The sequence below is a fragment of the Elephas maximus genome, chromosome 4 (genome assembly GCF_024166365.1).
Source record: "Elephas maximus indicus isolate mEleMax1 chromosome 4, mEleMax1 primary haplotype, whole genome shotgun sequence".
Classification (NCBI taxonomy): Eukaryota; Metazoa; Chordata; class Mammalia; order Proboscidea; family Elephantidae; genus Elephas; species Elephas maximus.
This window is the reverse complement of record NC_064822.1, coordinates 123,014,964-123,042,924: the sequence shown is the minus strand read 5'-3', so window position 1 is coordinate 123,042,924 and position 27,961 is coordinate 123,014,964. Positions and strand designations below refer to the sequence as shown.

The following is a 27,961-nucleotide window of genomic DNA, read 5'->3' as shown; positions in this document are numbered from 1 at the left end:
CAGAACGCCCATATATGTTGAATGTAGGCCACACCCGTGAGACTCCCCTTACAACTGATTGGCTGATCACATCAGCTCACATCGTAGAGGTGATTACATTATATCACAAATGGAGGATAACTACGTGCTTACATAACTGCCAAACCACTGAGAATTGTGGCCCAGCCATGTTGACACACAGCCTTAACCATCACACCCTCTTACCTAATGAACTTCCATACATCCTCCAGCTCTCAGCATAGTCCTCACATCCTCAAAAATCTTCCTCTGGTGTGCCCCTCTACAGACCGGCCTCACAGCACCAAGTACTTCTCCTTGTAGCACTTACTAGCCTTGTGAGCTTAAATTTATCCATGTGATTATTTGATCAGTGTGTATCTCCCCCCGCTGCGTAACTAATATCAGACTATGTGTGACATCTCCTTTGACTATGCTTTTTTCCCCATTGCCTACTGTAGTGCCTGTCACATAGAAGATGCTTCGTAAATATTTGTTCACTGGAAAACAACTATTATATATCTCAGCACCTAGCACAGAATTGAGTGAAACCAAAGTTTTAAAGGGCACAAACAGAGTAGTGGCACATGTCACCACAACTACACAGGATCTTCCAGTATCACTCCAAGATGGGCTGCAAGAACTTTCTTTAATGACTTCAGCTAAAAAAAAGGATTCAATATTTATTGCTGGGGGGTAGATAAGTCTAGTAGTCAAAAGTGGATGTCCTATGCATCATACCTATTTTTTCAGTAGTTTTTGGAAAATAAAGATCTTAAATGTTTATTTAATCTCAGTATTCAATATCTTATCCCTCCAGTTATATCAAAAGTGAGTTCCTTTTCATCTATAGCCAAGATTTTATGCATGTGTAATTCAAACGTGGTGTTCAGACGTGGTATTTAAACATGTTAATCTTGAGATGGAGTCCCTGGGTGGTACAAACACTTAAAGCTCTCAGCTTCTAACCAAAAGGTTGGGGTTTGGGTCTACCCAGAGGTGCCTCAGAAGAAAGGCCTGGTGATTTGCTTCTGAAAAATCAACCATTGGAAACCCTACGGAGCACAGCTCTACTCTGACATGCATGGGGTCACCATGAGTTAGCATCCACTCAGTGATGGCTGGTTTTGGTAAATCTTGAAACAGTCTGGAAATCAACTGGCGGGTACTAAAGCCATGATAGATGAGGGAACATGGGCTGCATATAGCTTTAGGGTAGGAAATGGGAACAAAAAGATGCTGCATGACACTGGAAAACAGGGAAATCAGAAATATGAAAAAGATTTGAATTGGCTGCTTCTAGACTAATTAGACTAGATTTCATGTCTGAGAGAAGAACATATTCTATAAATTCAGGATGTAGACCAAAAAAGTTAGGACAATTATCTGAGAGGGTAAGGGCCTTAAAGGGTAAGTATGGGTCTACTTATTTCCCCTTGGAGAACTTACAGGAAAAAAAGCCTAATTTTCTCCAGAGACTCTAGACCAAACCTACTCTGGGGCTGAAATAAAACACAGGGAGAAGGTAGGTTTTAAAGCTGGATTCTTAAAGCCTTGTCTATTTGTAGGGAGTTTTACCTCAGAAGTCTACAACATCAAATTCAAGTAGATCTTGTACTTCAGATGGTAGACCCGGTTAATGTAATTTGGGCTCCTTCCCTAGCAGAGAGGCAGGGAACACTTCATCTCTTGGGTAGTGGTAATAACACTGACAAATCTGGGGACCCCTCCGTTTATGTGGCCTGGAGCATTTTAACCAGGCTTTGACCCCATTGTTTGCAGGCCAAAGAAGACAACCAAGTGCATGCTCTGAGCTGCCAGTAGGCTGCGCAGAGTCAGCAGTGAGCCTGGGGCAGGGCCACTGCGATGTTCTCACTTCTTCTCACTTTTTTCTCACCAGGAATCAGAAGGCGTGCCCTGCCACTACTGGTCGCTATTTGATGGTCACGCGGGATCAGGGGCCGCCGTGGTCGCATCCCGACTGCTGCAGCACCACATCACGGAGCAGCTGCAGGACATCGTGGAGATCTTGAAGAACTCTGCCGTGCTCCCGCCGACCTGCCTGGGTGAGGAGCCGGAGAACACACCCGCCAACAGCCGGACTCTGACGCGGGCGGCCTCCCTCCGCGGAGGGGTGGGAGCCCCGGGCTCCCCCAGCACCCCACCCGCCCGCTTCTTTACGGAGAAAAAGATTCCACACGAGTGCCTAGTTATCGGGGCCCTTGAAAGTGCATTCAAGGAAATGGTAGGTATCCCCGAAGAGTCCAGGGCAACAGGGATGGCCACTTAAGCCAAACCCCTTCCTTTTTATGTTCCCTGAATGTGCATGTTTTCCGGTCTGTCCTTCTGTTTTAATGCACGTTCCACTCGGAGGTCTTGCTTTTATAACATGGTCTCCAGTTTCAGTAGAAGTCAGCAACTAAGATAGAGTACTTGGAATTGACTGCTGGCAAAAATTAAAAAGATGAAAGAGAAAGGTGGTGCCTGAGATAGTGTGCTTATTAAATGCACACGTAGGGCTTCTCTTTCAATATATTCATATCGATGCCAGCCCACAGAATTCCACTTAATTGAGATGTAAGTGTGTTTGCCATCTGTTTTATACATGTGTCTGAATTCCAGATGTTTGGGGAAACTTAGAGCTTGTAGTAAAGGGCTGAAAAGTACCCTCTCCATTCAGTTCTGATCTGAGAACGGCTATTTTACCTCAATGGGAAGGGTGGTTCCTTCACATTGCTGAAAAGTAGCTGCTGTCAAGAGCCGAGGGGCCAGTAACCAAGACTCATTGTTTTACTTAGGAACATGGATTTTTTTTGTATGTTTACATTTGTATGTGTCCTTCCCTGTCGGCCTCACTCCTGAGAACACACTAGGGAGAGAGAGCAGCCAGCCCTAAGAGTGCCCCCGTGATGCCCCATCTACTGTGAGAAAGCACGGATGAGGTCGGCCTCCTACTCTGTTCCCTGCCACTTCCTTCCCTCTCTGACCTTGCTTTCTACAGAGGCAGTTCTTTAGTTTCCAAAGATTTTCTTTGCTGAGCAGCAGCCTTCACACAGATTAAGGGTATAAGATAGTTGTAAGGTCTTGAATAAGGCGAGTGGGCGGTAAGATCCATAAAACCTGAAAATTAAAAAGTGATGACAAGGTGTTAAATGAAGCAAGAATGGCTAGCAACACTTCCCCAGAACCAAATATGCTCAGCACACACATTCCGGGATTTCAGATGTCTGGGGATGTGCTGACGAGAGTAGTATGGATAGTATTTAATAGCATCATCTGATTTGTTTGTAAGGAAAAATAGTTTGTGTGTTCACACCTTAAATTTACACCTCTCCTCAGTTTAATTCATGCCTTCTTTGCTCCCAGCTTTTCTTATCACACAGGTAATATTTCTGCTTTGACTAGTAGGTGGTTTAAAATGCATCTCTATCTCAGACTGTGTAGTAGCCTTCAACCTTGCAATCCTGATAAAAATACCAGGAGGCTGAAAATATTATTTAGGAACAAAAAAGGAATGATGGCAGGAAGATTGATTCCTAGTCAGGCTTGGTGTAAAACTCACTCTCCAGCTCTCACAGAGGCTCTGATAAGAATAAAATGTTTCTAGACCCCAACACTCAGAATGATACATATTTAATTGAGGTAAGTATCTGACAATGGACTATTCCCTGATAAGGAAAAAGTTGGTTTCCATGGTAAAATTGAAAAACTTTGGGTTTCTCACTTCATTCAGTAATCGCTGGTGCCACGGAGCATCTTTTCTACAGAACTGCTGTCTTCTCAGTTTTATCCACTAGAGGCCAATATCATATTGAGTCAGACCCCACCAACAGTCTTCAGGTTTTCCTGCCCATTGATGGCTCATGTTTACCACAACAACCATACTTAAAATGAGAGGCTCATTCAGAGAAATTCTTAGCAAAAAGCCTCATTCTTGTCCTCTAAAAGTTTCCTGAAAATTTTCCATGAAACTTAGTTGCCAGCAAAAAGATTGCTCTTTTCATTTTCTTGTCTTCATTCATTCAGTCAGTAAATATTCATTGAGTACCAACTATATGCCAAGCCCACATGGGAAAAGAACATTGAGCACATTAGACAAGTTCCTTGTTTTCACAGAGCTCACAGGGAAAGACTAAGGAAGTAAAATAAAAACAGGAAGAGGCTTAAGAGGGAAAATACAGGGTGAATTGGGAGCCTGGTTAAGAGATGAAGAGAAGGTTCCCTGAGGAAGTGTTGCTCAGGGTAAGTAGGAGTAAAGCAAACAAACCAGTGTTCCAGGCAGACGAAACAGCCTATGTAAAGGCTCACTCAGAGAAAGAAGATAGATTTCAGGGATAGGAGTGGTGCAAGGTGAATTGGGAAGGTGGTCGGGGAATCCACCTGTGGAGGACCTGGCAAGACATATTGTGAACTTTTAGCTTTAAACTCTACCTCTTCTCTGTGTTGGTTCTTCCTCAGTGCACCCCATTTCCCGCCTTCCTTTTCACACCTAAGTTTTTTCCAGATGGTGCTCTAGTTCTTAGCACACCCGAGGCCTACCGTGACTTGCACCATGTGCTTGGACTTACTGAGTGAGAATACCCATCAGTTCATAGTTATCTTGGTGCTAGGTAAGATGACCATACTTCCTGCTTTGCCTAGGACTGAGCTAGCTGATGCCTGTTGTCTCAGGGTAATTATCAAAAGTGTCCCTGTTTGGATGACAATGTTTATATTGACCCTAGTCACAGAGAGATGCTCCTGTTTATTCTTTACTTCATCAGGGGCTTCAGAAAAAGTCCACCCCAGTGGCCAGTTTAACCATTAAGTTGGAGCGAGCTATACAACCCACAACACAGAAGTTTTACAGCACACTCTTACTTTAAGGACCTAGAAAGTCATTACTAAGTATAAAATACTTGTTTTTTCTTCCTCATACTAGATTTTTGAAAGTCATCAACTCAAGGTCAACCTTCCATTTTTTTAAATGCCCACCATGCAGCTGGTTCCTTCTTTTGTTGGCTGATTTGGTGGCTTCCTCCCACCCTGACCCCTAGCCTGAGTCCTTTCAGAGAGGGGCAGGTTTGGAATTTAGAGGCCAGTCCTAAACTTCTTTCTCACAACAGTCTGCTACTTTCTACGTCTTTTTCTGGGTATTCTTTGGGTTATATAGGTTTTATGCCATTCTGATCCTCTAGGATAGGAAAATTCAGTGTTAAATAAGATACATTCATGTAAGCATCTCAGTTTTGTGACTCTTTTGGTTTCTCTCCCACTTTTAATCTGTGAAAGTAAGGTTCCAGAGCTAGCACCTAGGCCTCTAATTTACCTCATTGATGACACCTATGCAGCTATCCCTTCTGATCTTCAAAGTGTAACTTAAAGTCCCCTTAAAGGCAGAACTTGCCTTTAGCTTGGGGTTTTGCTTTATTCTCAGTAGTTCAACGATGTGGAATTAACAGAGTTCTCCATAGGGTCTCTCTCTCTCTCTTAGTCTCCCTCTGGCTCCACTGTTCCTCCTCCTTCCTCTCCACTTCTCCCCCTTCTCTGTCTGTCTTTCAGTGCAATGCTTTACTCAATCACTAGTATTTGTTGAGCTTATATTTTATAATCAGGATTCTTCCAGGTACTACAGGGGATGGAAGTAAAAGATAAGACCTCATTTGGAGCCTTTTGTGCTCATACATTATGTGAATATCCCAAAAAAACCTCACACCCATTGCCATCAAGTCGATTCCAACTTATAGCTACCCTATAGGACAGAGCAGAACTGCCCCAATAGGGTTTCCAGGGAGTGGCTGGTAGATTTGAACTGCCGACCTTTGATTGGCAATGGTAGCTCTTAACCACTACACCACCGGGGCTCCTCAGTATGAACATAGAGATATACAATATCACATTTATTTTGATATTCTGAATAACATTATAGGAGATAGTACAATGTTACTATTTATTCAAGATGGAAAATTAGTTGAAAGATCCTGAAACACCAAGCCAGAATAAATAATACTATTTCAGGTTGGAGGTGGATAGGTTCCAGTTACAAAATACGGACTGACAGGAGAGGAAATAATGCTTTGAACAAGAAGCCATGCTATTCGATTAAGCTCTTTTGAGAGTAGTGTTTTTCCTTCTATCTTTGGTCCTCGTGTTGCCTGGCACAGCACGTTGCATGTGAAGAAGGTGACCTCTGACCATTGGGCTACTTCTTACTGTGTAGGCTGTCAGACACAGACATACCCCAACAGCCTCCTTATTGTAGTTCATCTTGTATCTTCCTTCATAGTGAGAAGGCAGTGTAGCCAAGTCCCTCTGTGTCCGCTATAGAAAATGAACCATGTTTGCCAAAGGACCAGAATCAGAAACTTTTTGACTCTGTCAACTCTCTTTTCCCAACAGTGCTTTGTAACAATGTTTAGCTTAGTAGCTAAGTCTTTGTCACCTATCGTGTTTAGGTGACATGTTGCTTGATCCAGGATAATACAAAAAAAAACCACCAAACTCTTTGCCATCAAGTCAATTCCGACTCATAGCGACCCTATAGGACAGAGTAGAACTGCCCGATAGGGTTTCCGAAGAGCACCCGGTGGAATCAAACTGCCGATCTTTTGGTTAGCAGCCGAACTCTTAACCACTACGTGCCACCAGGGTGATGGGCGTGTATAAAATAAATGTGTTATAAGTCCTGATTTTAATCCCCTCCCCACTTGCCTCCACCCTCTACCCCATCCTCCAAAAGGGGATTCAGTAGTTCACATTTTAGACTTATTTAGGAAGTCTCTTCCATTGTGGAGGCAATTACAGAAGGCCTTGGATTTCCTAGGAATCAGAACCAGGTCTTGGAAGAAGTACAATCAGAATGCTTCTTAGAAGCAAGGATGGTGAGACTACATCTAACATACTTTGGACATGTTATCAGGAGGAATCAGTCCCTGGAGAAGAACATTATGCCTGGTAGAGAGTAAGCAAAAAAGAGGAAGACCCTCAACAAGATGGACTGACGCAGTGGCTGCAACAGTGGGCTCAAGGATAACAATTATGAGGATGGCACAGAACCTAACAGTGTTTGGGTCTGTTGTACGTACGATACTTTGAATCGGAACCAACTCAGTGGCACATAACAACAGTGTGACTATAGATTCCCTGCCACAATGAAGAATGTTTAAGAATATTTGGTTACTGTAAAGGGAGAAAAAGGATAATATTTTAACCATAAAACCACCTGCTATTACTGAGTGAATGATTGGAAATAGCAAGCTGCTTGACTTTTGAGTAACAACTATCTAAATATATGATGACACTATGGTGAAAAACACAAGGATGAATGCAGAGTTTATTCATAGTTGATAAATCCTAGTGTTTCCAAAATTAGCATATTTATGGTTAGTTGGAGACTAAATTAAAAAAAATTTTTTTTAAGACTTTATTGTACATTAGGTGAAACTTTAAGGAGTCCTGGTGGTGCAGTGGTTAAGCACTTCACTGCTAACCAAAAGGTGGGTGGTTCGAACCCACCAGCTGCTCCTCAGGAGAAAGATGCGGCAATCTGCTTTCGTAAAGATTACATCCTAGGAAACCCTATGGGGCAGTTCTCCTCGGTCCTATAGGGTCGCTATGAGTCAAAATTAACTCAGCAGCAGTTGGTTTTGGTTTTAGGTGAAAGTTTACGTAGTGACTTAGTTTCCCATTCAATAATTAATATAGAGATTGTTCCTTGACATTGGTTGCAATCCCTGCAATTTGTCAGCACTCTCCCCATTTTCACCCTGGGTTCCCGTTTCCATTCGTCCAGTTTCCCTGCACCTTCCTGCCTTCACATCTTTGCTTGGGCAAATGTTGCCCTTTTGGTCTTGTATAGTTGATTGTTCTAAGGAGCCCAATCCTCTTAGGTTATTGTTTGTTTTATAGGCCTGTCTATTATTTGGCTGAAAGGTGATCTCTGTGAGTGGGAGTGGCTTCAGTTCCACGTTACAAGGGTGTCTTAGGGCCTGTATATAGTCTCAGTGGTTCCTCGGGTCTCTATCAGACTAGTCTTTTTTTTTTTTTTAATTTGGATTTTGTTCTACATTTTTCTCCCACTCTAACTAGGACCTTCTATTGTGATCCTGGTCACAGTGGTCGGTAGTGGTAGCTGAGCACCATCTAGTTCTTCTGGTCTCAGTCTTGTGGAAGCTGTAGTTCATGTGGACTTTGGACTAATTGTTTCCTTGAGTCTGTTTTATTTTCACTCACCTTTGCTCCGGAGGGGAAGAGACCAATAGTTGTATCTTAGGTGGCTGATTGTAAGCTTTTATGACCCCAGATGCTACTCATCACAGTAGGATGTAAAACATTGTCTTTAAATTGTCTTTATTTAAACTAGAGGTTTTTTTTCCCATAGAGCAGGAAGCTCCTCCATTAAGGAATGGGGCATGTGATTCCACCAAAAGCCAGCAGGTGGCAATATTGGGCAGTAGTGGGGTTTTTCCTTTCCCGTTCCTGGCTGGCAGATTGGCTTGTGCTCAGAACAAACTAGGATCAGAACCGGATACTAAGACCATGCAGAATCTTATTATTTGTGACTGACACTATTAGCAACGTGATCAGAACCGTATTTTAGCCCAGCCAGGAGGAGCTGCCAGATCCCACTTAAACTACCCAACGCTCGCTGCCTTCTATCGTCCGATATTGCTTCCCATTTGCAACCTGAAATTGGTAGGAAACAAAGAACGATCCTGGAGTTGCATCATCTCTGGGACTTCCAAACGAAATTACAGCCATCCCGGGCAATATGTCTTTTGCTTTGCAATTCTTTCCTGCCGAATTAATCTCATTCCACACTCTCCTCTTTGTTCCCTTCTCTCTCCCGCTCCTCCTTGCAACAAAAAAGAGCAAAATAAAATCCCAAGCCTTAAAAATTTTACATACTCTTTGATTTAGAGATAAAATCAGCTCAAATGTGATATTTAGCAGACACAACACAAGATAAATTAGTCCTGCTAAGTGGAAAGTTGCCTTGAGAGGTCGGCTGGTACCTCGTTTGAGCAGCTAAATCAATTATCTTGTTAATTGAACGTTATGAGTCATTTAAGTGATCCTATTTTTTTTTTTTATTAGACCATACTTGATATTAAACATACTTGATATGTGCGTGCATTTTGCTGGCAAGTTATTGGGCTCCTGTCTTGGGATTGATATTCATCAGCAAATAAAATGGGAACTCTTCAAAATCAGTTCTTGCCTGGTACAAAGTAGTGGGTAGCTTTTCTCTTGGTTTCATTGATTTTTGAAGACCTACCCAAACTTGAGAGGGTTTTAAAGTAATAATTATGCATTTTTGTTTACTTTATCCTAGAATGTAAAAGCTTAAGCTAATTGCAAAGGTGGAGGGTATGAGTAAATAAAGGTAGTTAATTCACAGGTAAATATATCTTTATTGATCTCCTGTATCTTGTTTGATCTGATAGTAAAAGAAGAGCCGTGATTGGTCCTTTAACGTTCATTCCTTTCAGTACTAAGATTTTGTGAAACATCTTTTAAAGAGGAGTAGGTGGTGTAGGAACAGTAAATGTGCTATGTTGGTTTCTAGGGAGGGTAGGAAGGAAGCAATTATTTTTAGAGTATGTTCTGCTTGCATCCAGCTTTAGAAAAGAAGAGTGTATTTTAATGTCAGTGAATCCTTCAAGGGATGAAGTCTATAAAAGTGCATCTTTCTAATCCTTGCACCGTGGTTCCAGCAAGCACACATGTAATTAAAGAGTGTGCGTGTGCATAGGTCTGTGTGTGCATTCCTACACAAATACGGTTGGGGGTGATGAGAACAGGCATTTATTAGCAAAACTTCCTGACTAAAAAGTAGTTAGATTTTAATTCACTACTTATGAGAAAGTGCTGCCAAATTTAGTGTTCCTTCTTCAGGGGGAGCTACAGAGGGAATGTAGTTGAAAAGTAGGAAAAGATTAAAGCAACAATGAAATCAATTAGGAAAAAAATATTGAATTACACTTTTAATCCAGTTGCAAGGAATTAACTGAGTAAGCTAACTGGAATGGTTCCCAAAAAAATCAAGGGCAAGTATAAACTCTGCTGTAGCAAGAAGTCGTAGTGTCGAACGCTCTGTCCTGTTTCTTTTCTTTCTTTCTTTTTAAAGAATTAAATAATTTTATAATCAGATAGTTTTTGTCATGCAAGCCATGAGGAATAAGACCACCTACAGTGTAGAGTAAACTTGTTTGTCCGAGTCCCAAAGGAGTCCTTTTATATGGAGTATGTGTGCCGTAGCATTTTCCTCCCTTTTGCAAATGATTTGATTAAATCTGTCAATATCCTTCACATTCCAGTGCATATACAGGATACAAGTGGTTGGATGTTCAAGGAATTTTTAGTAAAAATTGCCTCTCATTCAGACCCTAGGTATTTAAACTAATAATGAATTCTGATTAGGAAAGGAGGTTTTCTGTAGCCAGAGCAACCCCTTCTAATGTATTAAGAACAGCAGCATTGGGTGTGGAGTTTATATACTCATTTATATATCAATGTGATAAATTACATAGCTATTGTAATATCAACTTTATATTAGTTATTTAAACACACACACACAAAACCTAAAGGCAGATCTACTAGGAGGGGAGTTCTTTGTGGATAGGGTTGTTGGTTCTGTTTTGATGCCAGTTTTGGAATTTGAAATAAACAAAAAATTTCCAGTATCTTCTTTCACTTCCTTGGGACAATCCTTCTCACCTCCAGCATCCATGTCCCTCCTTCCCTTCACTCTCTTGCCTCGTACACGTATAGGTTCATTCATTCTTGTCACTTCATTGTACATTGAGTGAAATGAGTTCCTGCTTAATTATTATCTTAATAGTAAGCATTTGCATTGTACCTTTTCATTCGTGATTTGTGGAATACACTTCTCACGTTAAGACAGACATAGGGTGGTAGGGAGATAATTTGGAAACCCCGGCATTGTTTAACTTACATATTCATCCATCCATTTAACAGACATAGGGTGGTAGGGAGATAATTTGGAAACCCCGGCATTGTTTAACTTATATATTCATCCATCCATTTAACAGACATAGGGTGGTAGGGAGATAATTTGGAAACCCCAGCATTGTTTAACTTATATATTCATCCATCCATTTAACAGACATTTGTTAAATGACCAGTGACCGGGTCCGGTGCTCGGTGTTGAGAGTCTAGCAGTGAGCAAGAGAGTGCTCTGCTCTCAGCCCTGGAGCTTCCAGGCTGTTGGAAGGAACTAGATGGCGTGCTGAGCCCCATAGACACACCATCTAATTTAATCCTCATGATAGTCCTCTTAGGAAGCTAATTTATACGGAGTTTAAGTAAACCGTAAAATCTCAATATGGTCCTTTGAGACAAGTCCTCATGCTTGACCTTTCTGCAGCTTTGATGCTGCTCGCCTTTTCTTGAAATGTTTCTTCATCTGGTTTTAAACTACCATGTCCCCACACCACATACACATCCTTACCCCCTTGCATGGCTCCAAGGCTGACCCACCCTCTCCCCCATTGCGCAGCTCACTCCCAGTATGTTGGTTTCTTCCAGGTACTGTCTTTGAACTTTTTCTGTACTTTTCAACCAGCACGTTTTCCCAAATCTGTGTCCCCAGCTGAGGTGATTCTCCGATTCACAGTTACCCATGGGTAATTTATTTATCTTTGTAGCACTGTCCCTGGCCCTAGAGCAAAGTGGTTGCTTGTAAATGCTGGATGACTGAATTCTTTCCTTTTTCCATGAAGAGCCTGCCTGAAGCAGCTGAGCCTCTCTTATTCTTATGGCTATGTCAAAGGAGCGAGGCTAAGAAAGCCATTGACCCAAGTGCCTGTGTACTTCAGCACCGACTCTGTTTTCTTCCTCAGGACCTACAAATAGAACAAGAGAGGAATGCATATAATATATCTGGTGGCTGCACAGCCCTCGTTGTGATTTGCCTTTTGGGGAAGCTGTATGTGGCCAATGCTGGGGATAGCAGGTAAGCAAATTAACCTTCTGATTCTTACTAATTTCTAATAACTTATAATAATTTTGAACTTTTAAAAAATTAAATGATTAGATATAAAATAATTCTACTTGGGATTAAATGTTGGGGCAGACAAGCCTTCTATAAAAATGCATTCAAGAACAATCAAGTTGGTATTAAAAGGTAAAGGCAATTCACATATTTATCTGCAGTTAACACGGGGGTCTCCATGAGTTGGAATCGATCCAATGGAAACTAACATCAACAATCTAAACCAGTAGTATCCAAACGTTTTTTGGACTTAGATCCTGTTTTTCAATGAAAGCTTAGCAAAGGCATGATATATGAGAGAGATGAGGGGGGAAGAAGGGGATTGGAATGCAGGGGGTCCCTGGAGGATGCCACCAATAGGATCTCCCCAGCTGGTTCCGCTTGAGCTCAGTGACTTTACACTGACCCCTCCTGGAGCCCAGGAGTTTCTCCTTTTATGCTCACACCCTTGGAGGCCACAGCCTCCTCTCTCCGGGGATTCAGTGAAGGGAATTTCAGCCAAGAGATTATGGTTAACCTTTACTTTACCCAGCATTGTCAGGGAATAAGATAAACTTGTGTGGTAATTTTATTAACATGCTTCTTCATTTTGGGTGCAGAGAATTTTTTAATTACAGACTCGATGAAAATTTTTTAATATGTGTCATGTAACTCTCTGCCTCTTTAGTCAGAAAATCTGCTGACTGCATAATGCGAGACCTTTTCCTAAAGGCTGACTCTTGATTCTAAAAGTAATAAAAGTACTGGACTCTAAACAGATGTCCTTGGAGGAGGAGTGATCTCCATATGAGGCTGCAGTCTCAGGGTGCTCTGATTCTGGTTTCTTCTTCTTTGAGGTCACCTGTCTCTTCTGTTAGCGCTTCTGCTTGCTGCTAGCTCACCAACAAATTTCATTCCCCTTCCTGTATCCCTTCTCCATTTCCCTGGGTCTGGCTCAGGTTGTTGCTGCTGCCTCTGCAGCCTTGGGACACTGATTCCCTGGAGGCAATCAAGGAATTCACCTAATTTTACTTCTCCTTGCAAAGCAGGAGACTTGCATCTGGGGCTGCGTCCATTTATTCTGGTGACGCATCCTTCCCCAGCCTTTCTCACTAAAGATTCCAGAGAGTAAGAGAGAGTGAACTGCTGAGCCAGCCATGTTCTAGGATTTGAAGATTGGTGTTTTTTGAAGGTCCATTTATTTTAAAACTATGAATTTTCCTTTCTGCTCTATAAAATATCTCAAATTTCAATATAAAATTTTGCCAAATAAATTAAAGGGTATATCAGATGCTGTGTTGATCCCTTGGCCCAGTGTATGTTCAGGGTCCTGGCAAGAAACAGATTCCAAATCAGATGGGTCAGCTGAATGAAGGAGCAAAAAGGAACCAGCTGGGAGTGCTGAGATAGCCAGGAAGGAGCTTACCACCCCTAGGCCTGCAGGGGCCAAGGGTGGAAATGCTATTAGCAGAGCAGGAGATAAGGAGTCACTGATAAGGGGCTACTGGGCAAGAGACACAGGAAAGAATGGGAAGAAATACTCTGATTTCTGTCTCTTCTAGCCCTTCTGTCTCTTGCCAGGCTTCCCATTAGATGAACCCGGCTGGAAGCCAGCCTGTAGGGCTGCCCAGGGAATACCATTCATAGAGGTCAGCCTTCGAGGGCACAGAGCTGGGCCCAGACTGCATCTCAGGAATGGAGCAAAGGGAAAATAACCAACACATCTGCTACTCCTTCTTTCCTCCCTGCCCTGGAGTTTAAGCAGCTTAGAAATAGGAATCCTCGATCGTTAGGAGCTTTTTAAAACACACAGTGAGAAACCTTCTGGACCTCTTGTTCTTTTCTGCACCTTGAGCTTGTTGGATGGACAGATAAGGAGGTCATTCCATTCTGTCCCTATTGAATAAGACCGAACTGATGATTAAGCTGTCGTATTTCTGTCTTTATGCATCTGTGTCCTTTAAGACGAGTTTGCTTTTCTAGCCCTTCTAGTGACTGAGTGCCTTATCCCACCCCTCATTCCCCAGCAAAGCCCCTGTTGTCAGTTGACCCCAAACTCAGAAGTTAGCCTGACTTCTGTGCCCAGAAAAAAAGTACCTGTATATTAGATCTCCTTTTCACATACACAACTTCTCCCTGGAACCTCGTCCTCATTTTTCAACGTAGTTACTTTCAAGGCTCCAAACTCCTTAACAGAACCACCTACCCAACCAGGACTTCAGCTCCTGCTTTCCAGAACATCTGCTGGTCCCAAGTGTCCATCTTTTTCCCCCCTTGATGCCATTTTCCATACCAGACCTCAATTTCCTGATCTGTAAAAGTAGAGTGTTGGACTAGATAATCTTTGAAATTTCTGTCATTCTAAAGATTAGTCCATGGAAAAAATGTCATCTCTAAAAGTTAGTAAACTTAATTACATTACTTGTACTCTTGCCCCAGATATTAATGTGGGGTTTCATGGTAGATTGTTTGGTTTTGCTGTTAACTTATAAATCATATGTCATAGTAGAAACCAAAGAGCAATATGAGTTGGTATTTATATGGGCTATGCCCCAGTGGCACAGTGGTTAAGAGCTCAGATGCCAGCCAAAAGATTGGCAGTTCAAATCCACTAGCCACTCCTTGGAAACTCTATGGGGCAATTCCACTCTGTCTTATAGGGTCACTGTGAGTCAGAATCAACTCCACAGAAATGGGTTTGGGTTGAGTATTTGAGTTTGTTGAAATACTCAGTTATTCCCAAGAAACACCAACTATGAGTATCCTCATGGAAACAAAGGTCCATTTTCACTTATGGACAAGCAGCTATGAATCCAAAGACTCAATTTAAACAAATGATTAGAGTGACAGAAGATTCCAGCAACAGGGCCCTGATTAATGAAGTGCTAATTTTTCTTCTTTATTGCCAGATATTGGCTGCTGTATGTTTACATTACATCTTGACAGTTTTCAGAGTAAAAGTAAATATTATTGTATGTTCGTGCTCAAGAAAAGAGAAGTTTGCACTGGTTTGATTTGGAAGCTACTGGTAGTCGGGGGCTATTTTCTAGTGAGCTATGTAGCGTCTGATTTACCATGAAGCACATGCGTCTCAGGAGTTGTATTCCTGAGAGAAGGAGCCCTGGCGGTGCAGTGGTTAAGCTAAGCTTGGATGCTAACCTAAAAGTCGGTGGTTCAAACCTGCCAGTGGCTCCGTGGGTGAAGAGACCTGGCAATCTGCTTCCGTAAAGATTAGAGCCTGGGAAACCTTATGGGGCAGTTCTACTCTGTCCTATAGGGTCGCCATGAGTGAAATCGACTTGACAGCACACACAATGACTAATAACAACATTTTTGAAAGACAATCTGCTTCAGGGGAAGTTTTTAAGTCAGCGACCAGCCAGCATGTGAAATGGTCCACAGTAAGTGCCAGTAACTGACCCACAGTGGTTTCTAATCAATAGACACACCCTTTTCTACTCAGTCAGGTCACAATGGCACATGACTAGCTGCTTGAAGCAGGCAAGTTGCTTCATTTTTTTTCAGGCAAAGACAGCCAACTCAACACTTAGGGGTTGGTAGGCAAGAAGCAGATGGTAGGTGGATTTTCACTGCAAGCAAAATGAACCTGGTAGCATGCAAATGTCAGGAAAAGCAATATGCAAACTGTCACCCATTGTGTTTCAGTCACCAGCTTCTAGGGCTCCAGGTGCTTTGACTCCATCTTAGAAGATAATTTCTTTTTTTTAGATCACTAAGGCACTGAGGAAGCAACGCTGTTACCACTTATTTCAAACAATGTCTAAAGATTTGGCAACTGAGACTAGGAGAACTCATTCAGATTAAAGAAAACCAATAAGATTTGTTAAATTCTTAATTTCACTCTTGCCACATTTATAGTAACAACAACAGTAAGACGGCTAGCAGGTGCTGGGTACCATGTTAAATATTGGAACAGAGGATCATATTTAATTCTCTCGGTAATTTAGTGAGATGTGGGAATTATTAATATCAGATAAATGTAGTTTACAGATAAATAAACTGAGGCAGAGTAAGGTGAAGCGATTTGCCCAGGCCACAGCTAGCGAGGAGCAGGGCTGCCATCCAACAGAAGACTGAGCCAAAGGATCATGTTCTCACTCATTATACTATACTTAGGGTTTCCCATCCATGCTAAGCCTTTTTTTTTTTTTTCTACACTTTCTTACATCTCTACATCAAGGACTTCTAATTAACATTTTTTTCTTTCCCATTCATGTGTAAAATAATGATACACCTTATAAGCATTGTCATCTTAGGTTTCACCAAAAAATGGTTTATGAGGTACAGTTGAATGGATGACTGCATTTCCGGGCTATTTTAAATGTATCGTTGGCAGTCAAACAAATAAACTTTGGGTGGTCAGATTTAGTCATTTATGATATAGGCAAAGATATGTTCTGAAAATGAGGGCTGCCGTCTGAGTTTGACAGCAAGGGTCTCAGTGTTCCACGAGGCCATTTTAACTTTCGTGTTTTCGTTTTGATGATAATCTACTGAAAATAAGATGAGTGTTTTCTGGAACATCTGGATGACTAGTGTGTGAAAGATTACTGCCAGAAATTCAGACCCACATTTGTGTTGTGTTTATGATTTCTTTGGCAGCAAATGTCTTGCAGAGTTTTTCAAAATGGGACCCACAGACTCCAGGGAATGCAGGGTCATCTTCACATGCTTGAAGGTCTTCCTGTGAGAAGGTAGAGAAGATCGGGTGTGTTCATGAAGTAGCTCTGTGCACAGTAGTGAACACGCATTCCACATATCGTCCTTAAAGCAAGCCCACTAAGTGCAGGGCAGGAACAGTTTTTCATTTCTCTTTCGCTCTTTCTCTTTGTAAAATTTCTGTTAACATAAAATTTGCTATCTTAACCATTTTGAAGTATATAGTTCAGTGACATTAATTACGTTCACAATGTTGTATAACTGTTATCACTATTTCCAAAATTTTTTCACCACCCCAAACAGAAACTCTGGACCCATTAAGCAGTAACTCCCCATTCCTCCTCCCTGGTAACCTCTAATCTACTTTCTGTGTCTATGGATTTGCCTATCCTGAGTATTTCATATAAGTGGGATTATACAATAGCGTCCTTTTGTGTCTGGCTTATTTTACTTAGCATAATGTTTTCAGGGTTCTTCCATGTTGTAGTGTGTGTCAGAACTTCATTTCCCTTTATGGTTGGATAATATTTCATTGTACGTATGTACTGCATTTTGTTTATCCATTCCTTTGTTGATAGATCTTTGGGTTGTTTCCATCTTTTGGCTGTTGTGAATAATGCTGCTATGAATTATTGGTGTACAAGTATCTGTTTAAGTTCCTGCTTTCAATTCTTTTGGGTGTATACTTAGAATTGCTAGGTCATGTGGTAATTCTATATTTAACTTTTTGAGAAACTACCAAACTGTTTTCCAAAACAACTCTACCATTTCACATTCCCACCAACAGTAAACGCGGGTACCAATTTCTCTGCATCCTTGCCAACACTTGATATTTTCCTTTTTTTTTTTTTTTTTTTTTAATAACAGCAATATTAGTGACTGTGAAGTGGTATCTCATGGTTTTCATATGCATTTCCCTGATGACAGAAAGTGTTGAACATTTTTTCATGTGCTTATTGGCCATTTGTATATCTTCTTTGGAGAAATGTCTGTTCAAGCCCCTTTTCCATTTTTTAATTCAGTTGTCTTTTTGTTGCTGATTTGTAGGAGTTATTTATGTATTCTGGATATTAAACCTTTATCTTTCACTAGTTTTTAACTTTTCAGAATTGCCCCATTTGAGTTAAAGCTTTGTATATTAGTTGGAGGTAAATTTCTTTGGCAAGGCTGAATTTTCTCAAGGATAGGAGTCAGATGTTAAACGAAGCTTACATTTCTAAAATTCAAAACCAGTTACACATCTGTGGTGTCTTCTCCCTCAGGCCTTTGCGCTTTACTAGTGTTAAGATAGGAAATATTATGTAACTGCTATGAGTTGGAATCGACTCGACGGCACTGGGTTTGGTTTTTTTTGGTTTGGCTTCCAGCTGCAGAGAGTGTTCCTTTTTATGTTCCTGGATTTCTCCGAAGGCCACTACGGAAATTTCCTAACACTGCTTGTTGCTAGTCAGTGGTTCATCTATCCACACCTACCAGTGAGCTGCTGCTTTGATAGTACCCTTCCTCTGAGTTCAAAAACGTATTTGATCTTCTTCCATTGACTAAATTCACCACACACTTCTCTCACTCTCTTTATGACATGACTCTGAAAAATAGCATAGGGAGAAGCCAGAGTTAAACACCATTCTCCACTGTGAAAGTTAAATTGCCATTTCTACATTTTTCTGCATGCCCCCCCCATCTAAAAAGATATACATAATCTCTTAGCTATATCCAGAAAATGTAGAATGAATTATCAAAATATACTGACTAGAGAAGTGACAGCTTTGATTCATGCAGGCATTCAGAAGCCTGGACTAAACAAGGCCCTGTCATCTTTAAAACTTGGGCTTCAGGGTCTCTGGGAGTATCTCCATTGCAGGCATCGGGACGGGAACAAGAGCATGGAGAAGCACGCATAGAAGGTTTATGGACCAGACCTGGAAGAAGCAGATATCGCTTCTGTAGTCACACATTCCGTTGGCTAGAATTCAATCATGGCCAAACTGAAAAGCAAGGAAGCCTGGCAGATGTAGTCCAAGTTGTGTACCCATGCCCAAGGAAATTGATTTTGGTGCCCAGCTAGTGTTTTCTGCCACAAAGTGGCATTGAAAAGGGGATTTGTGTTAGATTTAATTAGTAATGATGTCTTCATTTGGCTTCGATCAATTTTTTTCTGATTGTGCTGATGAAGCTATAACTTGTATGTCATTATCATCTTAAAAGCCCCAACACCAGTTATTTCTCCTGTTATTTTTCTTTCTGTCATTCTTAGTTTTGGAAGAGATAGAGTAAGTTCAACTTAAATTGTCAAAGACAGAGATGAATATATTTATATCTCGGAGATGAATGTATTAAAATAGTGAAGATGCCTACAAGTAAACAGCACACCAAATACCCCCACTTCTCACATATCAACATGGTTAGGTTCCAAATACCAGGTCATTATGCCAAAATCGGCACTATGTGAAAATGGAGGATGATCACATCAGATCATAACGGCCATATTTTATCATAACACGTAACTGCGAAACCACTGAGAATCATGGCCCAACAAAGCTGACACATAACCTCAACCATTGCAGCCAGTGTCAGTCTCACCTCACACCTCAGCATTCATTACTGCCAGATGTACATTGTTAATGCACAAAATAGTTGGATAGTAGTTTTTCTACCATTGTCATAAATGTGAAATGTCAGATAACGAGATAGTAAGTCAGTAGTAGGTATATTTGTCTTTAGAAAGTTCATTTCATGCTAAAGAATAAAGATTCTATCAACCAGGTAGAGTATGACTATATTGATGTCTTCAGCAGCTTTTGTTCTTTTAAGATTATTCTTAATATCATAGTATGTTGTAGAGATTTTTAAATGACATACCAGTCCAGCTTAATAGTTTAACCTCCTAGCTACTCTTAAACTATGGTACTTAGATATGTTATTTCCTCCCCTTAATAGAGTTGAAATAACTACTGTGGTTGGATCATTTATAAATATGTGTCAGTCCATCTTAAGTTTATTTATGTTGGACTTCTACAGTTGGTGGTGCATTTTTTGCACAGTGAGAGCCCCAGAGTGAAGATAAGATATAAACTGACTAAATTGTCATGGTAGAAGCAGGAGTCAACAACAATTTGGATGCCTTCCCTGAGCCAGGCATTTACTGGCACTTTGCTGGTGAAGCAGTGGTAAATAGGCAGACAAGGTCCCTGCTCTCATGGCACTTACAGTGTTGGGCTGTGGGGAGACAGGAAATCAACTATCCAGTTACAGTGCAGTATGATGAGCAAATACAGATGTCTGGGGAGACAGATAAAGTGCTGGGCTTATAATGTAGTGGGGCTACCTTGGGTTAAAAGGAAAACCTCTAACACATATGTAATTGTGTTCTTTGGCTTTAGGAATAACAATGACAGTATACTGCATCAAGATCACTTCAGAGGTCAAAATCCACTGCAGTGGAGTTCTGTGGGCTGATGATCCCTTTGCTTTGTCATTCCACTGTGTCATTGTTCTTCTGGTTGAGAATACAACTAGAAAGCCTAGTTGGCACTTGAGGTCATTTTGTGGTACAAATATTTTTGGTGGAACCGTACTTATTATTGTGAAATGTAAGCCTCACTGAACCATTATCAATAGGAAATGATTTATGAGGTCCTTTCTTGCTTCATGATACTGGGTTGCTATTCACTGAGTAGTCTTTATTGGTGTGCAGAAAGGTGGTTATCAGATGGCTGCTTTGCTCTGGGCAGTTAACCAGACAAGATAAGTACTGAACTTCAACTTTGTCCTCACTCGTTTGGCAAGTGAACAAATTATCTGGGACCAAATGTGGTTTAGCTGTTGGTAGCATTGAAGGATGAAGGGAGGTGTCAGCCCCTGGAAGTGAGCCAGTGCTGTGGGCAATAATACAACATGGTGAAATGGGGTGACCATGGGCTGGGTTCAGGCAAAGCTAACCGTCACCCCAGCACTACCACTTTGTCCACTGTACTGGCTTGAATAGGGATCCCCCAAATCTATGTCCTCCTGGAACCTCAGAATGTGACCCTGTTTTGGAAATAGGGTCTTTTCAGATATAATTAGTTCAGATGGTGTAATGCTGGGCTAGGGTGCGCACTAAATCCCACAACCGGTGTCCTTATATTAAGGCCATGTGAAGACAGGGACGTAGATACATGCAGACAAAAGACCCACGTGAAGACAGAGGCAGAAATCTGAAGTGATGCTGCTATAAACCAAGGAACGACAAGGATTACCGGCAACCACCGGAAGCTAGGAAGGGACAAGGAAGGATTCTTCCCTAGAGCCTTCAGAGGGAGCATAGCCCTGCCGACACCTTGATTTCAGACTTCTAGCCTTCCGAACTGTGAGAGAGTCAATTTCTGTTTTTATAAGCTACCCAGTTTGTGGTAATTTGTTACACCATCCACAGGAAACTGATCCACCACCCACAGGAAACACTTTAGCTTTCCCGTTCGTGGAAGGGATGGCTCCCACTCCTCAGGATTGCCATGTGAGCTGGAGATAATGCACATAAAGCACATCGGATGGAGTATGGTACATCGTTTATTCATTCAGTCACCAAATATTTATCAAGCACCTGCCTCATGCCAGGCACTGTTGTAGGCACTGGGAACAAACATATCAATGAACGTAACAGACAAAAATGCCTGCGCTTATGGAGCTTACATACTAGTCAGGAAAAAGAGAAAACAAGCAAGGCAAATGAGTTTGTTAAATGGTGATAACTGCTAAAGAGAAAAATAAGGAAGGGGCCCAGGAGTCAGGGGGCAGTTTCAGTTTCATATAGGGCATTTAGGGAGGGGCAGTCGAGTAATGGTCTGAAGGAGGAAGGGCACAAACCGAGCAGTTACCTGGGGGAACACATTCTCGCAAATGGAATAGCAGAGGCCCTGAGCCAGGAATGTGCCTTTTATACATACCCCTGTTCTCAGGTTTACTAAATCAATCTCTGAGTGTGGGGCCCCGGCATCTTTATTTTAAAAGCACCCCAGGCATTTCTGGTGTAACCACTCGGGGAAACACTGGTCTAAATCCCCTTTTTTTTATTGATGAGAAAAATGAGGACCAGAGAAAATTACTTTCACAAGTTCCTACTGGTAGCCAGTGGCAGGGCGAGGACTAGAACCCAGGTCATCTGCTTTTGCAGGGCGCACCCTCTTTCCTTTCTAAGATTTTGCTCAATATCTCTTCAGCACCATTGGCTCTTTCTAGGGTCAAATAACACTCAAGCCATACTATGCCTGTCCATTAACAGTTTGCTGAGTCACTATCTGTCTTATGCAACAGTGAAGAGTAGGTTCTCTTTTCCTTGGTTAGAATTTAGAAAAATTATTTGGAAAATATCCTAAGTATAGAACTCCAAAGCATGGGAATGCAGGTGTCTACAGAATGCAGCTGTCTGGCCTTGGCTTTTGTTGCTTCAATGAGACAATAGTGGAAAAAGCACTGAGCTGGGAGTCCAGAGACTGGGTAATAAACTCTGAAACCCTGTCCGCTGTTCTTAGCTGCCATCAACTTGGCCCCAACTCATGGCAACCCTATACTCAATGCAGCACAGCTCTACACCATCCCCATGTTTAGTTGCAAATCAGACTGTCGTGATCCACAGGTTTTCACTGGCTGATTTTTGGAAGTAAAATACCAGGCCTTTCTTCCTAGTCTGTCTTAGCCTGGAAGCTCCACTGAAACCTCTTCAGCATCAAGCCGCCATTGACAGATGGGTGGTCCTTGTGCATGAGGTGCATTGGCCAAGAATTGAACCCTGGTCTCCCCATGGAAGTCAAGAATTCTACCACTGAAACATTCCCTGTCTTCTAGCAATTGCAGAATTGTTAGAAATTCACTTCAGTCTCTGAGCCTCAGTTCCCTGCTTTGAAAAGTAAGAGGAGTTAAGAACATCTTGTTAACTGATCTCAAGGATGTCTCCCAACTGTGAAATTCTGTGACCACTAAATAAAGATCCAGCCAGACTGAGCTAGCCAGCTCAGCTTCCTGGATTCCTGCAGCCCTGACCTATTTTCCTCCCTTTATTGTTGGCTTAGATGCCAGAAGCAGATAAGATGCCCCAAACCTTAAGCTCAAAGATTTTCCATTGTTGTCTCTGCCAGCTCTAATGGGCCCAGTTTTCCCTGAGCAGCTGAGTTTCAGTGGTTTCCCCAGATCTAAGCCTCCTAGGAAGGACCCTGGATCCTGGTGTCTCTCTGTGTAGCTTCAGAAGACCTGTCTAGCACTAACCTCTCAGGTTCCTTAGGCCCTGGTCAGTAGGATCCCAGATATTGTGTCTACCCACCTGCATGGTAAGGTTGTTCCTACTTTTCAAAGCTTACCACCAGTTGCCATCAGCTCAGCTTCAACTCATGACAACCCCATGTGTATCAGAAGAGAGCTGTGCTCCATAGGGATTTCATCGGCTGATTTTTCAGAAGTAGATTGCCTCAGGGTGGACTCGAACTTCCATCCTTTCAGTTAGTAACTGAGCACGTTAACCATTTGCACCACCCAGGGACTCCTTTCAAAGCTCAACTCATCTCTTATTCTGAACTAGCCTCTTCCTAGTTAGTGGCTGCGTGGTGGTAGTGGGCCCTGCCTCTCCCTTAGGAGTATTGCATTACACTCTCCAAATTTGAGAAGCAGAATCTTTCATCCCTTTGTTTAAATACCACCCACGCATGGTGCCACCCACTCCATCCTTGTTTCCTGACTGTCTCTCAGTTGGTGGAGCCAAGAAAGCTGGCTGGGATCAATATCATGTGTCTACCCTCCACCCACCCCACCCCTCCGGACTCCCTTTGACTCATCCCTCTGGTACCTTCCCAGAAGGAAGTGGTTTTCCAGAATCACTTCATTAAGGGTTTTACTACATCACAATCTAAAGTAACCAAACCAAAAACCCATTGCCATCAAGTCGATTCCGACTCAGCAACATTACAGGACAGAGTAGAACTGCCTCATAGGGTTTCCAAGGAGCACTTGATGAGTTTGAACTGCCGACCCTTTGGTTAGCAGCCAAACTCTTAACTACTACACTTCTAGGGTTTCCATCTAAAGTCACAGCGAGCACCATTTCCTCCTGAGCTAGAAGGAGGGTTTTCTTCTCAGGTTGTGGCTTGGTACAGTTTTGATGGTATTGATTCAGATGAGCTTCATACCTCTGACAGGTAGCATCTCAGTATGATTCCATGATGGTTTGCTTTTGTAACCCCAACGTTTATGTGGGTCATGAAAAAAAAAAAAAAGATAATAAAAAGTGTCCAGGTATAAATCTAAAATGAACTTTTCAGAGAGTGGTGAAGAGGGGCCTGTTGCTAAATTGCACATGTAGCTATCTAGGTCAGGGCACAGAGCTGGGTAGTGATTGAGCACCTGGGCTTGAAACTCAGGCCTGAATCTGAGTTCTTGCTTCACTACTTACAGCATGACTTTGGGCAAGGTACAGGGTCCATGTAAGATGCACTTTTCTCATCTGTGTGATTAAAATAATAATAATAGTCTATTTCATGGAACTGTTGTATTAAATGATAGTGTATGAAGTACTTAGTGCAGTGTCTGGCACACAGTAAGCGCTCAGTAAGTGCTATTGTTTCTATTAAAATAGAGTCAGAAATGCTAGGTACTGGTTAAAAGTACAGGATTTGGAGCCAGGCTGCCTAGGTTTGAATCCTAGCTCCATCACTTCCTGTGTGACCTTGACCAAGTTAATAACCATTCTGTGCTTCAACTACTTCATCTGTAAAACAGAAATTATAACAGACTCTATCTCACACATTAAATGAGTTAATTAAAAATATATTTGGGTGCCTGCTGTGTGCCAGGCACTGTTCCAGGAACTAAAGACCTAGTTAACAACAAAGGTAAAAATCCCTGCCCTATTGGAGCTTGCAGTCTAGTGAAGGGAGACTGGCAATAAATTTAAGTAAGTAAAATGTGTATTTTACATGGTAATAAGTGCCATGAAGAAAATACAGCAGAAAAATAGGGTAAGGACTGGGAGGACAGGTAATACTGAAAAAGCATTGAACATTACCTAAGTTAATGCATGGGGGATATTTAGACAAGTGGCTGCCTGGCACATGGAAAGCACTTAATGAGCATTAGTTACTAACATTGATGGAAACCCTGGTGGTGTAGCGGTAAGTGCTATGGCTGCTAACCCAAAGTTTGCCAGTTCAAATCCACGAGGCGCTCCTTGGAAACTCTATGGGGCAGTTCTACTTTGTCCTCTAGGGTCGCTATGAGTTGGAATCGACTCAACGGCAACAGGTTTGGTTTTTTGGGTATTAACATTGATAATCAATATATTATTATTACTGCTATCACTACGCCTACTACAAATAGTAGAGTTTGACACTTTAATGTATCTTATTTTATAATAAAAACGATGCAAGGCAAAATAAATTTTATGTCACAGTAGAGATGTCTTGAATATGAGAGGGATACATTAACTTTGGGGCTGATGTAACAATGTGTATTATTAACTTTTCAGACAGCATTCCTAAACTGCTTTAAAACTCCAGTGTGGAGTACAACTCCTCTTAACCAATGATGCTACAGAACGCTGGCCCTGGCTTCTATAACTGCATTCTTCCTAGGTTGGATCTGGACAACATGCTGAATTCAAGTCAGCAACCTCCATAGGAGCGCCTGTGTGTGGCTCCGAGTCATTTACAATTACAATCTAGGTTCTTTGGGGGCATGCTGGGCAGCCTTTAGTATCCTTTCCAGCTCTCAAGTTTTGCTTTTTTTTTTTTTACCCTCATGTTTTGGTAAGCACTGGTTGTCTCTAAGTAACAGAGAAAAAGTCCCTTTTCGCCAAAGTCCTTTAAAAAGCCTCCACGTTCTAGGCATTTGACAAACACATAAGGTTTTCTCTTTTTCTTGCAAGACTTAGCTGTGAAGTTAAGTTCGCTGCTTCCTGGGTGCTCAGCTGCACAAGAAGCCCACGCTAGCACTGCTCGGCCCAGGACTGCCCTGACCCTCTGTGCTGGGCCATGCTCTGCCGCCCAGCTCTGGGACCCTTGCTTTTCTCTTCCAGCGGCATCCCAGGCAATAAAGAGGCTTTTGAAGTTGCGAAGTGGGACTTCTGTCTATCGTAAGCCACCAGGCCTGTCTGCAAAAATTGGATTCATGCAATTAATTTTCACACCCATTCACTTCCTTGCTTGCTTTTTTCTTCCCTGTTCTGCATCATTTCTGTATCAAAGTTTTTGTTTAGTATTTTTATTCTTCTTGTTGACTTTTTTTTTTTTTGCTGTTATTGTTTTTTCCGCCTTTCTCAATCATGCTCTCTGTGACTCTGAGCTGGCAAGTCATAATTGCCACCAGTATGTCAAGGACATAAGGTCCCTCTTCCAAACGAGCTGCTCCAGCTCTCGATGTTAATAGGCCATCTGAGAAATGGCTAGACAGTATTACATGCTGACCCTTTATTTAAAAGAAATCTTGCAGCAGAGGCCCACAATGTAAAACAGTACTTATGGTAAGACAGGCTATATAGCGGTTAATAGCACAGATCCTGGAGACAGACAAGCTGGGTTCAGATCCTGGTTCTGCCACTTATAGTACTGTGTGACCTTAAACAAAGTACCCAACCTCTCTGTGCTTTCATTTCCTTATCAATAAAACATTGGTGGAAAGATTAAATTATTTAAAGTGTGTAAATGCTAAGCATAGTTCCTGGCATGTTGAGTTCCTGGCTCAATAAGTATGAGTTTTATGACTATAATAATAATGTTATTATTAACATTGTAATTCCCCATCAGCAACCCCTAAGAGCTTTGCCATGGAGCTGTTAAAAACCACAGTATCATGCTTTCAACCCTATGCTTTTCACATATTGCACTTGCTCATTGTTATTGTTCTTAGCTGCCTTTGAGTGGGCCACCAACTCATGGTGACCTCAAACACAAAGGAACAAAATGCATCCTGGCGAATAAAACCAAATGAAACTAAAAGGGCACACCAGCCCAGGGGCAAGAACTAAAAAGCAGGTGGGAACAGGAAAGCTGGTAATAGGAAACCCAAGGTCAAGAAGGGAGAGTGTTGACATGTCAGGGCATCGTTAACTAATGTCATAAAACAATATGTGTACTAACTGTTTAATGAAAAGCTAGTTTGTTCTGTAAACCTTCATCTAAAGTACAATTTAAAAAAATTAATTACAAAAAAAAAAGTGCAACCTGGTCCTTCGCCATCCCCATGATTGGTTGCTCTTGCTCATAGAAGGCATTTAATACGTATCAAATAATCAAGACCCAACAAACCAGTCGTCCTATAATTTTCTAGAGGGAGCACTTAATTATTTAGCTTGTGAGCAGTTTCTCAAACAGGCTAAGTTTGATGAGGACAAAAGTCAGGTTTATTGGTGACTGGGCAGCTGTGCCCTCTCCCGTCTGAGTACCGATGCTCTCACACGGGATGAGCGTCAGCCTTCCACTGCATGTCACAGCCATCGTGATTCTGCTCTTAGAAGGTTGAAGTGGTACTCTGTACAGGAATACCCTACACACCTCTTAGCCCTTCCTAAAAATGGCCTCTGCAGACCTCATTATCCCCCAGGTAGTACCAATCTGATGGTCAGGGCCATTTAGGGGTGACACTGCTACCCCAGGAAGAACTAGACACTTCCTTCTGCAGAGTCACTGTGCTTTCTGTAGCAGATATGTAATTACATATGCCGGCTTTAATTACTACTTTGGTACATTGCCAGCAGGCAGTCTTCTGGTTGACCCAGCATTTCTCCAAGAACTCTCAGGCTTACTACGCTGGGAAAGTCCTGCAGTGCAATCAAGAGAGAAATTGCACTCATGAGTTTCTTAAGTTACCTGTGTGTAATGTGTATAGCATGGGTATGTGGAAATGTATGGTGAGCTGTGCAGAATAAATACGTCCCAGGTTAGGCCTAGCAGAAGTCAGACAAAGCTGTCTTTTATCTTTTAATTTTTCATGGACATTTGCACCTTGCTATATTTAGCCATTGATGGCAATGGTTTTTTGTTTTTTTTTTTTTTTAGCTTCAGGATATACTTCATATTCTTCCACCAGTGTTCTTGGTCCCACCTTCTCTAAAAACAGCCTCTACCCGTCCTCTGTTGGAGACCTTGGGTGGTGCAAACAGTTAAGCACTTAAATACTAGCTGAAGAATTGGAGATTTAAACCCACCCAGAGGCTCCTTGGAAGGTAGATTTGGCAGTCTACTTCCAAAAGGTCACAGCCTTGAAAACCTATGAGCAGTTCTACTCTGCACACATGGGGTCGCCATGAGTTGGAATCAACTTAACAGCAACTAACACCACCACCACCACCCA

The 27,961-nt window shown here is 41.9% G+C and overlaps 1 protein-coding gene across 1 annotated transcript in view; it reads left to right on the top strand.

Annotated features, from left to right (window-relative positions):
- PPM1H (protein phosphatase, Mg2+/Mn2+ dependent 1H) overlaps positions 1–27,961 on the top strand; it is a 329,530-nt gene that overhangs the window by 156,060 nt on the left and 145,509 nt on the right. Inside the window, exons 3-4 of the mRNA XM_049883763.1 lie at positions 1,898–2,242; positions 11,841–11,953. Of these exons, the coding sequence (XP_049739720.1) occupies positions 1,898–2,242; positions 11,841–11,953 (458 nt within the window). The remainder of the gene's footprint in view (positions 1–1,897; positions 2,243–11,840; positions 11,954–27,961) is intronic.